Source organism: Procambarus clarkii, chromosome 16 (genome assembly GCF_040958095.1).
Source record: "Procambarus clarkii isolate CNS0578487 chromosome 16, FALCON_Pclarkii_2.0, whole genome shotgun sequence".
NCBI lineage: Eukaryota > Metazoa > Arthropoda > Malacostraca > Decapoda > Cambaridae > Procambarus > Procambarus clarkii.
Window position 1 is genome coordinate 9771741 of NC_091165.1, and position 13770 is coordinate 9785510.

The window sequence follows — 13770 nt, forward strand, 5'->3', positions numbered from 1 at the left end:
TCCTTCAACACCCTGAGTAGGGTCTCCTCCCAGAAAACCAATGCGGCTTCCGCGCACAACGCGGAACTGTCGATATGATATCTGCCACACGCCAGCTCCAAGAAAAAGGCCAGGAGCAGCATAGCGACCTCTTCCTGACCTTCGTCTACCTGACCAAGTCCTTCAATACGGTCAGCAGACATGGCTTGTGGATGATAAGTGAGAAGTTTGGGTGTCTCGGCATATTCACCACGATTGTCCAGAAGTTCCATGGTGGCATGATGGCGAAGGTACTGGACGATAGAGACTAGTCAAATTCATCCCGGTGACTAACGGTGTGAAGCAGGGCTGCATTCTCACCCCAGCAATCTTCAGCATAGTATTCTCAGTCATGATCACTGATGCTTTTCGTGATTGCCAGAAGTGAATACCCATCAGATAGAAATGACGGTTGACTGTTCAATCTCAGGCACCGCAGGCTATTACAAAGGTGAAGAAAACTATCATAAGAGACTTCCAATTCACTGATGACTGTGCCCTCAACGCCAGCACAAAGCAAATATTGCAGCACGAAATGGACACTGCTTCTCACAGGCTTGGGACTACTTCGGCCTCATTATCAGCATCAAAAAGACCGAAGTCATGTACCAACCCGCACTCGGAATACCCTAAAAGGAACCACCCATCATGGTCAAGGGGCAGAACCTCCAGGCAGTCGACAACTTCACCTATCTTGGAACGATACTCTCAAGAGCGGTGAACGTAGACGCAGAAGTTAACAACAGAATCACCAAGGCCAGCGCTGCCTTTGGAAGTTTGTGTCTCGAAGCGGAGGTGCTTCCAGACACTTAGGCCCCCCCCCCCCCCCCACCCTCTGGTTCTCCTAAGTGCCTCTCGCCCCCTGGTTCTCCTAAGTGCCTCCCGCCCCCTGGTTCTCCTAAGTGCCTCCTGCCCCCTGGTTCTCCTAAGTGCCTCCCACCCCCTGGTTCTCCTAAGTGCCTCCCGCCCCCTGGTTCTCCTAAGTGCCTCCCGCCCCCTGGTTCTGCTAAGTGCCTCCCGCCCCCTGGTTCTCCTAAGTGCCTCACGCCCCCTGGTTCTCCTAAGTGCCTCACGCCCCCTGGTTCTCCTAAGTGCCTCACGCCCCCTGGTTCTCCTAAGTGCCTCACACCCCCTGGTTCTCCTAAGTGCCTCCCACCCCCTGGTTCTCCTAAGTGCCTCCCACCCTCTGGTTCTCCTAAGTGCCTCCCGCCCCCTGGTTCTCCTAAGTGCCTCCCGCCCCCTGGTACTCCTAAGGGCCTCCCGCCCCCTGGTACTCCTAAGTGCCTCCCGCCCCCTGGTTCTCCTAAGTGCCTCCCGCCCTCTGGTACTCCTAAGTGCCTCCCGCCCCCCTGGTTCTCCTAAGTGCCTCCCGCCCCCTGGTACTCCTAAGTGCCTCCTGCCCCCTGGTTCTCCTAAGTGCCTCCCGCCCTCTGGTACTCCTAAGTGCCTCTGTTGTAATCCACAAGTTAGTAGGAATTATTAGCTAGAGGATCATTACTACAACACTTAACGAATGATGATTGGAAGTACATGTTAAGTAGACAGACTATGGATCACATATCTAAGAAAGGTCAATGGATTAAGACCGAAGCTGTTTAGCAAAATTAATAATTCCTGGAAAGAGGAATTATTCTTCGTCAGGCTTCTAGGAACAAGATTACCGCTCTAGGGATAAGGTTAATCGGATTATACCTTCCTTGAGAGGCAGGGTGAAATGTTTGAGGCCATGGTTGGCTAGAGTCAGTCTGATTGTGGGAGTTGAACTGGCAAGTCCTCTGGATCCCCGTTTGCGGCAGCAGCAAAGTGTAGCAGACAGCTATGCGAGAACCTGATGGGATCTTAGTGACCAAGTTAAGTCTGCAGTATGTGAGTATTGAATGAAAGACTAACCGGGTGTGGAGCGTTGTAGTAATCATTCCGTATTAGGGACTTAGGCGGAAGTTACGAGTGTGGGTGGTGATCGCGGAGGTCAAGTGGTCTATGGGTATTGGAAGTGTATTGACCTAATAATGTTAATATGTATTTATTTGTCAGAGTCTATTCTTTGTAATTAAATGACAAAACCCGACGGCCTTTAAAAGACCTTCGATATGTCCCTTCATAGTGTTCCTGGTTTGGTTGGTGAGGGAATGTTAGGGAATTGGTACACAACATATTTGGTGGCAGCGCAAACAGGTTTTGGAACACTTTGAGAGATGAAGGAAGGGTGTTACTGGTTTAGTTGGTGAGGGAATGTTAGGGAATTGGTACACGACATATTTGGTGGCAGCGCAAACAGGTTTTGGAACACTGTGCGAGATGAAGGAAGTGTGGTTCTGGTTTAGTTGGTGAGGGAATGTTCGGGAAATGGTAGACGTCGGGTTGTGGTGAGAATGGTGGTTACTAGACGGAGGAAAGAAGGGTCAGGTGAGACTAGGTCAGAGGAGTTAGTTAATTAAAGGGACTAGGCCATTGTGGGGCACATGTGGGGTTTATTTCTTTCTTTCCAGATTCCTGCAACGAGAGACGGCTAAGATGCAAGTCTGGACCACTGAAGCATCGGGATCTAAAACAAGTGCAGTGTTCGTAGTGCGGATTATACAGTGTTCGTAGTGCGGATTATACAGTGTTCGTAGTGCGGATTATACAGTGTTCGTAATGCGGATTATACAGTGTTCGTAATGCGGATTATACAGTGTTCGTAGTGCGGATTATACAGTGTTCGTAGTGCGGATTATACAGTGTTCGTAGTGCGGATTATACAGTGTTCGTAGTGCAGATTATACAGTGTTCGTAGTGCGGATTATACAGTGTTCGTAGTGCAGATTATACAGTGTTCGTAGTGCGGATTATACAGTGTTCGTAGTGCGGATTATACAGTGTTCGTAGTGCGGATATACATTGTTCGTAGTGCGGATTATACAGTGTTTGTAGTGCAGATTATACAGTGTTCGTAGTGCGGATTATACAGTGTTCGTAGTGCGGATTATACAGTGTTCGTAGTGCGGATTATACAGTGTTCGTAGTGCGGATTATACAGTGTTCGTAGTGCGGATTATACAGTGTTCGTAGTGCAGATATACAGTGTTCGTAGTGCGGATTATACAGTGTTCGTAGTGCGGATTATACAGTGTTCGTAGTGCAGATTATACAGCGTGGCAAGGTAAACTAGCGCGGGTGAATGTGGGCCAGCGTGGGCCATGTGCGGCCATGTGCGGGCCAAGCGATGGGTGGGCCAAGCGAGCCGCACCTTGGAGCTTGTTTTATATCGTTGGTAAGGCGGAAATAGTGAGAATCCGTTGCTAAGGTGAAATTAAGCGTGTAAACTACGTAATTTAAAGTTAATTAAATTTCATGTAACGTGTAAATCGAATATTTTAAGGATAATGAAATATTACCTAAAGTACAGCGCGAGTTCCTGCATTGTCAGGTGTAGTTACAGAAAATAGGCGCAGTGAATTATGGACGCCTGGGCAAAGGGACCGATGCGTAATTTGCCATCTGGGGTTCGACATCTAGTGTACCGTGGAGAGGTCCATGGAGGTTTTTTGTAGGTCAGGTAGCATTACGGAGATGTTACCGTGGGACACGGGGAGCGTTTCCCGTTGGTGATGGGTGTGTGGCGTCGGGAGGCGGCGACGCAGTGTGTATTGGTGTTTGGACGCCGAGTGTAGGGCATGGTTGTGTATTGGCGTTTGTACGCCGGGTTGTGTAGTGTAATGCACGTGTAGTGGCTTATTAGACGCCAGCATAATGCATAGTATTTACTGTAGTGAAATGTACATGTTTTCACTGTTGATATTATGGATGTAGTATAGTGCATGACATTGTTGGCATTGTAGCGCCAAGGTGTAGCATGTGTAGCATTACTGGTTATTGTAACACCGGGGGTATTGTAGACATTAGCGTTGAAGTATGTTAACGCAGGTGGTAGTGTGTGGCGGGTGGCCACTACACAAGAAATTATGCCTGACGAGTGTTGGTCAGGTAATTAACGGATTACCAGAGAACAGGGTGTGTTGTGTTGATGGCGTTGGGGACGCCGGGTGTTGTGTTGATGGCGTTGGGGACGCCGTGTGTTGTGTTGATGGCGTTGGGGACGCCGGGTGTTGTGTTGATGGCGTTGGGGACGCCGGGTCTTGTGTTGATGGCGTTGGAGACGCCGGGTGTTGTGTTGATGGCGTTGGGGACGCCGGGTGTTGTGTTGATGGCGTTGGGGATGCCGTGTGTTGTGTTGATGGCGTTGGGGACGCCGGGTGTTGTGTTGATGGCGTTGGGGACGCCGGGTGTTGTGTTGATGGCGTTGGGGATGCCGTGTGTTGTGTTGATGGCGTTGGAGACGCCGAGTGTTGATGGCGTTGGGGACGCCATTGGGTGGTGTAGTGTGGTGGCGTTTGGACGCCAGGTATGGAGTGTGGTGTTGTGGAGTATATGGTGGCGCAGGGGTGCCAGGTAGTGGTCGGTAAGGTGAGTATTGGCGTAGCAAGGTCGGTGCGTTAGGACGCAGAAAGTGGTTGTGGGGATGTGTGGTGTTATAATGAGGTCATCAGTGGTTGGGATGACCAGAGGTGATGGTGTGTCGGAGTGGGTAAGTCTTATGGATAAGATGAAATGTGGATAATTGCAGGAGTTGGTGGCTGCAGTAGGCGAGCCAAGTCGATATATCTAGCAAGACTCATAAAAGACTAATATAATTCATTATTTTCATTAAAATTTTCATTAATTATGTCGGAGTGGGTAAGTCTTATGGATAAGATTACAAGGTAGAATTTCAAAATTTCAGGTGTTGGTGGTTGCAGTGGGCGAGCGAAGTAGATATACTAATTTTGTATTAAGTTGTTACAGGAATCTCGCTAGAGGCGAGCCAGTGGCAGTATGATGCTTTAGTGACATAAGTTGGAAATTATGTTAATGAGGTATTTATTGTGATAATGTATGTGTATGTATATACTGTATATTACCTCATCGGCACCATTACTGAGTGTTAGGCTTGAGAAGGTCTCCCGGGATCATGTCACAGAGCTTCAGGTAGAGTAGAAGGGAAGCTATGAGGCTACACTCAGTAATTCTAGAAAAAAAGGGGGAGGAAGTGAAGCCAACGTGACGTTATAGGCGAAATTCGCCCCCTGACATCAAAGCTGGGATAAGGGCCAGCTGCAATGGTTTTGCAGCTGCGCTCAGGCTATATACGGGGAGAGAGTAAGGAGCCGAGGGGATTATGTAATAATGGGATCGAGCCAGGGGGCTCCGAGGGAATATTTTGCAGGTACAGCGGTCGGGAAGGTGTGAATACAGGTGGACACACTCTGGGCAGATGGGCCTAGAGTAATGTACTACAGCTGTGGTGAGCACAGCAAGGAAGGATGACCAGAGAGCTGTGAGGTATCTACAGCGTTCTGGGATTGGTGCCCTGGAACGAGACGTCAGCACAGACCCGAGGGAACATGACCCTGGGGTAGGAATCTCCGTTGCTCTGGAGGCCAGGATCACGTTAGCTCAGAGCAACGATGGGACATTGACAACATTCACCAGGCTAGACAGCCTGGGTTTTGTCTAGGTCATGGAGGATCTATGACCTAGCAACCATGGGACACGAAGACAAGAGAAGTGATGCTGCCAATTGTGGAGGAGGCCAGTGAAACATTGTGATCATTGTAAGCCCTTATGTCAACAGTACAGGGCAAGATGTTAAATTGTTATTAATTTATTACTAAGGATGAAGAACCTTAGATATATATGTGTTGTGTATATATTAATGACTAGTGTCATTTCTGTTTAAGTGCCAGCATTCTGGTCCATGTAATTTTATGGTTATGTTTGTATGTAATTATATGTCAGCAGTTTAGGTATATGTGCATTGTTGGAGATGGGAAAAATTATTGCAGACTATTTTACCTGTGCTATGATGTGAATATAATGTATATGTTGGAGAAGTGTTGTGAGTCAGGTCGGGGAAAATTTTAATTTATTTCATCGGGTGTATGATGAACTTATTGGATGATTTTTTAGTTGTACATATATGGTGGGTGCATCCTCCAGGTCCTTGCACTAATGGAACCATTGCAATGATGCATATGGGGACATATGCGTGTTTAAGGAGGGGAGTGGTGTTGTAATCCACAAGTTAGTAGGAATTATTAGCTAGAGGATCATTACTACAACACTTAACGAATGATGATTGGAAGTACATGTTAAGTAGACAGACTATGGATAACATATCTAAGAAAGGTCAATGGATTAAGACCAAAGCTGTTTAGCAAAATTAATAATTCCTGGAAAGAGGAATTATTCTTCGTCAGGCTTCTAGGAACAAGATTACCGCTCTAGGGATAAGGTTAATCGGATTATACCTTCCTTGAGAGACGGGGTGAAATGTTTGAGGCCATGGTTGGCTAGAGTCAGTCTGATTGTGGGAGTTGAACTGGCAAGTCCTCTGGATCCCCGTTTGCGGCAGCAGCGAAGTGTTGCAGACAGCTATGCGAGAACCTGATGGTATCTTAGTGACCAGGTTAAGTCTGCAGTATGTGAGTATTGAATGAAAGACTAACCGGGTGTGGAGCGTTGTAGTAATCATTCCGTATTAGGGACTTAGGCGGAAGTTACGAGTGTGGGTGGTGATCGCGGAGGTCAAGTGGTCTATGGGTATTGGAAGTGTATTGACCTAATAGAGTATGTTAATATGTATTTATTTGTCAGAGTCTATTCTTTGTAATTAAATGACAAACCCCGACGGCCTTTAAATACCTTCCATATGTTCATTCATTGTGTTCCAGTACAAACCGAGTGGTACGCCTCAAGGGTCTGGTGTGTGTAGGAGTATAGGTGGTAGTAACGGTTGCTGAGGCAAGGTGTTATGTGTTGTGTAATCGCTGTGTTCGGAATGAACCCTGGTTCTCCTAAGTGCCTCCCGCTCCCTGGTTCTCCTAAGTGCCTCTCGGCCCCTGGTTCTCCTAAGTGCCTCCCGCCCCCTGGTTCTCCTAAGTGCCTCCCGCCCCCTGGTTCTCCTAAGTGCCTCCCGCCCCCTGGTTCTCCTAAGTGCCTCCAGCCCCCTGGTTCTCCTAAGTGCCTCCCGCCCCCTGGTTCTCCTAAGTGCCCCCCGCCCCCTGGTTCTCCTAAGTGCCTCTCGGCCCCTGGTTCTCCTAAGTGCCTCCCGCCCCCTGGTTCTCCTAAGTGCCTCCCGCCCCCTGGTTCTCCTAAGTGCCTCCCGCCCCCTGGTTCTCCTAAGTGCCTCCAGCCCCCTGGTTCTCCTAAGTGCCTCCCGCCCCCTGGTTCTCCTAAGTGCCCCCCGCCCCCTGGTTCTCCTAAGTGCCTCCCGCCCCCTGGTTCTCCTAAGTGCCTCCCGCCCCCTGGTTCTCCTAAGTGCCTCCCGCCTCCTGGTTCTCCTAAGTGCCTCCCGCCCCCTGGTTCTCCTAAGTGCCTCCCGCCCCCTGGTTCTCCTAAGTGCCTCCCGCCCCCTGGTTCTCCTAAGTGCCTCCCGCCCCCTGGTTCTCCTAAGTGCCCCCCGCCCCCTGGTTCTCCTAAGTGCCTCCCGCCCCCTGGTTCTCCTAAGTGCCTCCCGCCCCCTGGTTCTCCTAAGTGCCTCCCGCCCCCTGGTTCTCCTAAGTGCCTCCCGCCCCCTGGTTCTCCTAAGTGCCTCCCGCCCCCTGGTTCTCCTAAGTGCCTCCCGCCCCCTGGTTCTCCTAAGTGCCTCCCGCCCCCTGGTTCTCCTAAGTGCCTCACGCCCCCTGGTTCTCCTAAGTGCCTCCCGCCCCCTGGTTCTCCTAAGTGCCTCCCGCCCTCTGGTACTCCTAAGTGCCTCCCGCCCCCTGGTTCTCCTAAGTGCCTCCCGCCCCCTGGTACTCCTAAGTGCCTCCCGCCCCCTGGTTCTCCTAACTGCCTCCCACCCTCTGGTACTCCTAAGTGCCTCCCGCCCCCTGGTTCTCCTAAGTGCCTCCCGCCCCCTTGTTCTCCTAAGTGCCTCCCGCCCCCTGGTACTCCTAAGTGCCTCCCGCCCCCTGGTTCTCCTAAGTGCCTCCCACCCCCTGGTTCTCCTAAGTGCCTCCCACCCTCTGGTTCTCCTAAGTGCCTCCCACCCCCTGGTACTCCTAAGTGCCTCCCACCCTCTGGTTCTCCTAAGTGCCTCCCACCCCCTGGTACTCCTAAGTGCCTCCCGCCCTCTGGTTCTCCTAAGTGCCTCCCACCCCCTGGTATTCCTAAGTGCCTCCCACCCTCTGGTTCTCCTAAGTGCCTCCCACCCTCTGGTTCTCCTAAGTGCCTCCCACCTCCTGGTTCTCCTAAAATCTTCGTTGGCAATAACATTCTTTTTCCTCGTCTCCCAAATTACCCAATTTATAGTTTAGTTATTCAACTTGTACTATTGTTTGTTACTCTTTCCTCAACATATTTTTTTTACATCACTTTATGTGTATTTATATTCCTCTTTTCTCTCTATATATTTCCTTACTGTTTCTCCAACTCCTTCCTGCTCACACTCTCCATATCACAACGAAGTCCAGCATCCTCACTCCCCACCAATGTTTCTGTCTGTCTCTCTTCCCCGCTCTCTTTCCCTTTTTCCTATCCCCATTTTTCCCCACTCCGCGGTGTGCGTTCCTCCTTATCCATTTTCCCCACATTCTTCCTCCTCCCCTCCAGCTGCTGCAGACGGTGGGTCGCCGGCTGTACTCTCCGCCTGGGCCCTAGCGAGCCGCATTGCAGAGGCCGAGTGTTTGGGTGGTTATAATGTTCTTAAAGTACGAGCTGCAATATGTTGTCTCGCCAGCTGAGTCTCTCATTGTGTCTGTCAATGTCCACCATGATAATCAATAAATCTTTCATTCGTTGCATATTCGTTGGGTAAAAATTTGTTGTTCAAATGCGAAAGTTTATATACACTCAATACTATGTGTTTAAATCATGATAATTAACACGTGATAAAAAATGTGACAGTGTCAGTCCACGAAGGAAGAATTTAAACAGGAATTTCCTTAAGTACTTTCGCATTTAATAATACATCTTCAGAAGGGTGATCCTTCTGAAGATGTCTTATTAAATACGAAAGTACTTAAGAAAATTCCTGTGTCAATTCTTCCTTCGTGGTCTGACACTGTCACTAAATACTATGTAAATAATCAAGCCTTAATATTAAGTTTCGATGTACGCTTTCAGCAATGATATGTAGCAGATGGCTTCGTTAGCCAAAAGTGTTCGTAGTTCCCATGACCGTTAGTTGGAGTAGAGAGGTTCCCCGGGCGTCACCGGGGCCGTGGAGCATCTACCCGGCGTCACACAACACCCGACATGTGGCCACAGAGAGCGGTCTCCAAAGCGTCACAGAACATCATCAACACAACACTCAGCGTCACAGAATACCACGAATCTTCTCCTCGACGCCACGGAATACCATCAATAAACAACGTCACAAAATGCTCCTGTGACGCTGGGTATTGCTGGTATACTGTGTCGCTGGGTATTGCTGGTATACTGTGTCGCTGGGTATTGCTGGTATACTGTGTCGCTGGGTATTGCTGGTATACTGTGTCGCTGGGTATTGCTGGTATACTGCGACGCTGGGTATTGCTGGTATACTGTGTCGCTGGGTATTGCTGGTATATTGTGACGCTGGGTATTGCTGGTATACTGTGTCGCTGGGTATTGCTGGTATACTGTGTCGCTGGGTATTGCTGGTATACTGCGACGCTGGGTATTGCTGGTATACTGTGACGCTGGGTATTGCTGGTATACTGCGACGCTGGGTATTGCTGGTATACTGCGACGCTGGGTATTGCTGGTATACTGCGACGCTGGGAATTGCTGGTATACTGCGACGCTGGGTATTGCTGGTATACTGTGACGCTGGGTATTGCTGGTATACTGCGACGCTGGGTATTGCTGGTATACTGCGACGCTGGGTATTGCTGGTATACTGTGTCGCTGGGTATTTCTGGTATACTGTGACGCTGGGTATTGCTGGTATACTGTGTCGCTGGGTATTGCTGGTATACTGTGACGCTGGGTATTGCTGGTATACTGCGACGCTGGGTATTGCTGGTATACTGCGACGCTGGGTATTGCTGGTATACTGTGACGCTGGGTATTGCTGGTATACTGTGTCGCTGGGTATTGCTGGTATACTGTGACGCTGGGTATTGCTGGTATACTGTGACGCTAGCGCCAACGAGCACCACGATCCCTATTCAAAGCAGCATAGAATGCTGTGAACCCTCTGCCTAACATCACAGAACACCAGGAACCCATTACCCTGCTTCACAGAACACAAGGATCACAGTGCCCCTTCACAGAACACCATAAACACAGCGTCCCGCCTCACAGAACACCAAGAACACAGCGCTTCGCCCCACAGAACACCGTGAACACACCGCTCCGCCTCACAGAACACCATGAACACAGCGCCCCGCCTCACAGAACACCATGAACACAGCGTCCCGCCTCACAGAACACCACAAACACAGCGCCCCGCTTCACAGAACATCACGAACACAGCGCCCCGCCTCACAGAACACCGTGAACACAGCGTCCATCCTCACAGAACATCACTAACACAGCGCCCCGCCTCACAGAACACCACGAACACAGCGCCCCGCTTCACAGAACACCACGAACACAGCGCCCCGCCTCACAGAACACCACGAACACAGCGCCCAGCCTCACAGAACACCACGAACACAGCGCCCCGCCTCACAGAACACCACGAACACAGCGCCCAGCCTCACAGAACATCACGAACACAGCGCCCCGCCTCACAGAACACCGTGAACACAGCGTCCATCCTCACAGAACATCACTAACACAGCGCCCCGCCTCACAGAACACCACGAACACAGCGCCCCGCCTCACAGAACACCACGAACACAGCGCCCCGCCTCACAGAACACCACGAACACAGCGCCCAGCCTCACAGAACACCACGAACATAGCGCCCCGCCTCACAGAACACTACGAACACAGCGCCCCGCCTCACAGAACACCACGAACACAGCGCCCAGCCTCACAGAACACCGTGAACACAGCGCCCCGCCTCACAGAACACCGTGAACACAGCGCCCCGCCTCACAGAACACCGTGAACACAGCGTCCATCCTCACAGAACATCACTAACACAGCGCCCCGCCTCACAGAACACCACGAACACAGCGCCCCGCCTCACAGAACATCACGAACACAGCGCCCCGCCTCACAGAACACCGTGAACACAGCGTCCATCCTCACAGAACATCACTAACACAGCGCCCCGCCTCACAGAACACCGCGAACACAGCGCCCCGCCTCACAGAACACCACGAACACAGCGCCCCGCCTCACAGAACACCACGAACACAGCGCCCAGCCTCACAGAACACCACGAACATAGCGCCCCGCCTCACAGAACACCACGGACACAGCGCCCCGCCTCACAGAACACCACGAACACAGCGCCCAGCCTCACAGAACACCACGAACACAGCGCCCCGCCTCACAGAACACCGTGAACACAGCGCCCCGCCTCACAGAACACCGTGAACACAGCGTCCATCCTCACAGAACATCACTAACACAGCGCCCCGCCTCACAGAACACCACGAACACAGCGCCCCGCCTCACAGAACACCACGAACACAGCGCCCCGCCTCACAGAACACCAAGAACACAGCGCCCAGCCTCACAGAACACCACGAACATAGCGCCCAGCCTCACAGAACACCACGAACACAGCGCCACGCCTCACAGATCACCACGAACACAGCGCCTAGCCTCACAGAACACCACGAACATAGCGCCCCGCCTCACAGAACACCGTGAACACAGCGTCCAGCCTCACAGAACACCGTGAACACAGCGTCCATCCTCACAGAACACCACGAACACAGCGCCCAGCCTCACAGAACACCACGAACACAGCGTCCAGCCTCACAGAACACCACGAACACAGCGCCCAGCCTCACAGAACACCACGAACATAGCGCCCAGCCTCACAGAACACCACGAACATAGCGCCCCGCCTCACAGATCACCGTGAACGTCACAGCGCCCTGCCTCACAGATCACCGTGAACATCACGGTGATCTGTGTACCCGATGTGTCAACACTTTACTGTTCTAACAATCACTATCTTCGTCAAAGCTTTTCTTAAAGTTGTTGATAGAGGTGGCTTCCACAGCTTCTTCTCTCAGTGTATCCCACTTGTTGACCACCCGAACAGGGTACGTGTATTTCCTTACATTCCTTCGATTCATTTGCGATTCCAGCTTCCAATTGTGTCCTTTCCAGTTCCTTCAGTCTATCCTCATAACTTAACTACACTCTGGCGCAGCTGTCCACTCAGACACGTGGCCCCCTGAGTGTGTGTGTACTTACCTAGTTATAATCACCGAGTTGTGCTGGCGGGGGTTGAGCTCTGGCTCTTTGGTCCCGCCTCTCAACTGTTACTGAACTGGAGAACAGATTCCTGAGCCTCCTGGGCTCTATCATATCTACATTTAAAACTATGTATGGAGTCAGCCTCCACCACATCACTGCCTAATGCATTCCACCTGTTAACTACTCTGACACGGAAAAAGTTCTTTCTAACGTCCCTGTGGCTCATTTTGGTACTAAGTTTCCACCTGTATCCCTTTGTTTCCTTTCCAGCGGTGTTAAACAGTTAATCTTTATCTGCCCTGTCAATTCCTCTAAGAATTTTGTAGGTAATGATCATGTCTTCCCTTTCTCTTCTATCTTCTAGTGTCATGAGATGCATTTCACGCAGGCTTTCCTCGGAACTCATGCCTCTTAGTTCTGGAACTAGCTTAGTGGCATACCTCTAAACTTTTTCCAGCTTCGTCTTGTGCGTGACAAGGTACGGGCTCCATGCTGGGGCCGTGTACTCCAGGATTGTCCTTACATATGTGGTATAAACGATTCTGAATAATTCCTTCCACAGGTTCCTAAAGCAGTTCTAATGTTAGCCAGCCTTGCATACGCCGCAGATGTTATTCTTTTTATGTGGGCTTCAGGAGATAGGTTTGGTGTGATATCAACTCCTAAATCTTTCTCTCTATCCGTTTCATGAAGGACTTCATCTCTCATTCGGGATCCAGTGTCTGGCCTCCTGTTTACTCCGCTTAGTTTCATTACCTTACATTTACTCGGGTTGAACTTTAGTAGCCATTTGTTGGACCATGCATTTAGTTTGTCTATGTCATCTTGTAGCCTCATACTATCTTCCTTCATCTTAATCCTCCTCATAATTTTTGCATCATCTGCAAACAATGAGAGGAACGATTCTATACCCTCTGGGAGATCATTTACAGATATCAGAAACGGTATAGGTCCATTTCTAATATTTATCCATAGACACTGGTTCTTCCTTGTGTTTCTAATGATCACTTTTTATTAGTTTCCCTCTTTTCTCAAAAGTGGGTGGTCCTTCGTTATTAAATTAAATACTAAAATAATTAAATAATTGAGTCAAGCCCCAGATATCCCACATGCAGTCTACCCACCTGTCTCTTTCTTGTCTGATTTTTGTTGCCTGATCGTAGAATTCAATTAATTCTGTGAGGCCTGACTTGCCATCCTTAAACCCATGTTGGTGTTGGGTCACAAAGTTCCTTCTCTCCAGATATTCCACTAGCTTTTTTCGCACAATCTTCTCCATCAGCTTGCATGGTATGCAATGGTATACAAGTTAGGGACACTGGCCTGTAGTTCAGTGCCTCCATACCTGTCTATCCCCTTTCCTGTATATCGGGACTACGTTTGCCGTCTTCCAAATGTTTGGCAGTTCACCTTGAACTGATGGAGGTGATTTGTTAT

General features: G+C 50.2%; 2 protein-coding genes across 2 annotated transcripts; both read left to right on the forward strand.

Annotated features, from left to right (window-relative positions):
- Nucleotides 1-260: 260 nt before the first annotated feature.
- Nucleotides 261-1380, forward strand: LOC138365456 (WW domain-binding protein 11-like). Its single transcript, XM_069325770.1, has 2 exons — nt 261-269; nt 895-1380. Exons 1-2 carry the CDS (start codon nt 261-263, stop codon nt 1378-1380), a joined length of 495 nt encoding a protein of 164 aa, XP_069181871.1.
- Nucleotides 1381-6877: 5497 nt separating this feature from the next.
- LOC138365457 (uncharacterized) lies at nt 6878-12903 on the forward strand. The gene is made up of 2 exons (XM_069325771.1): nt 6878-8285; nt 12896-12903. The coding sequence occupies exons 1-2, from the start codon at nt 6878-6880 to the stop codon at nt 12901-12903; spliced, it is 1416 nt and encodes a 471-aa protein (XP_069181872.1).
- Nucleotides 12904-13770: the final 867 nt, after the last annotated feature.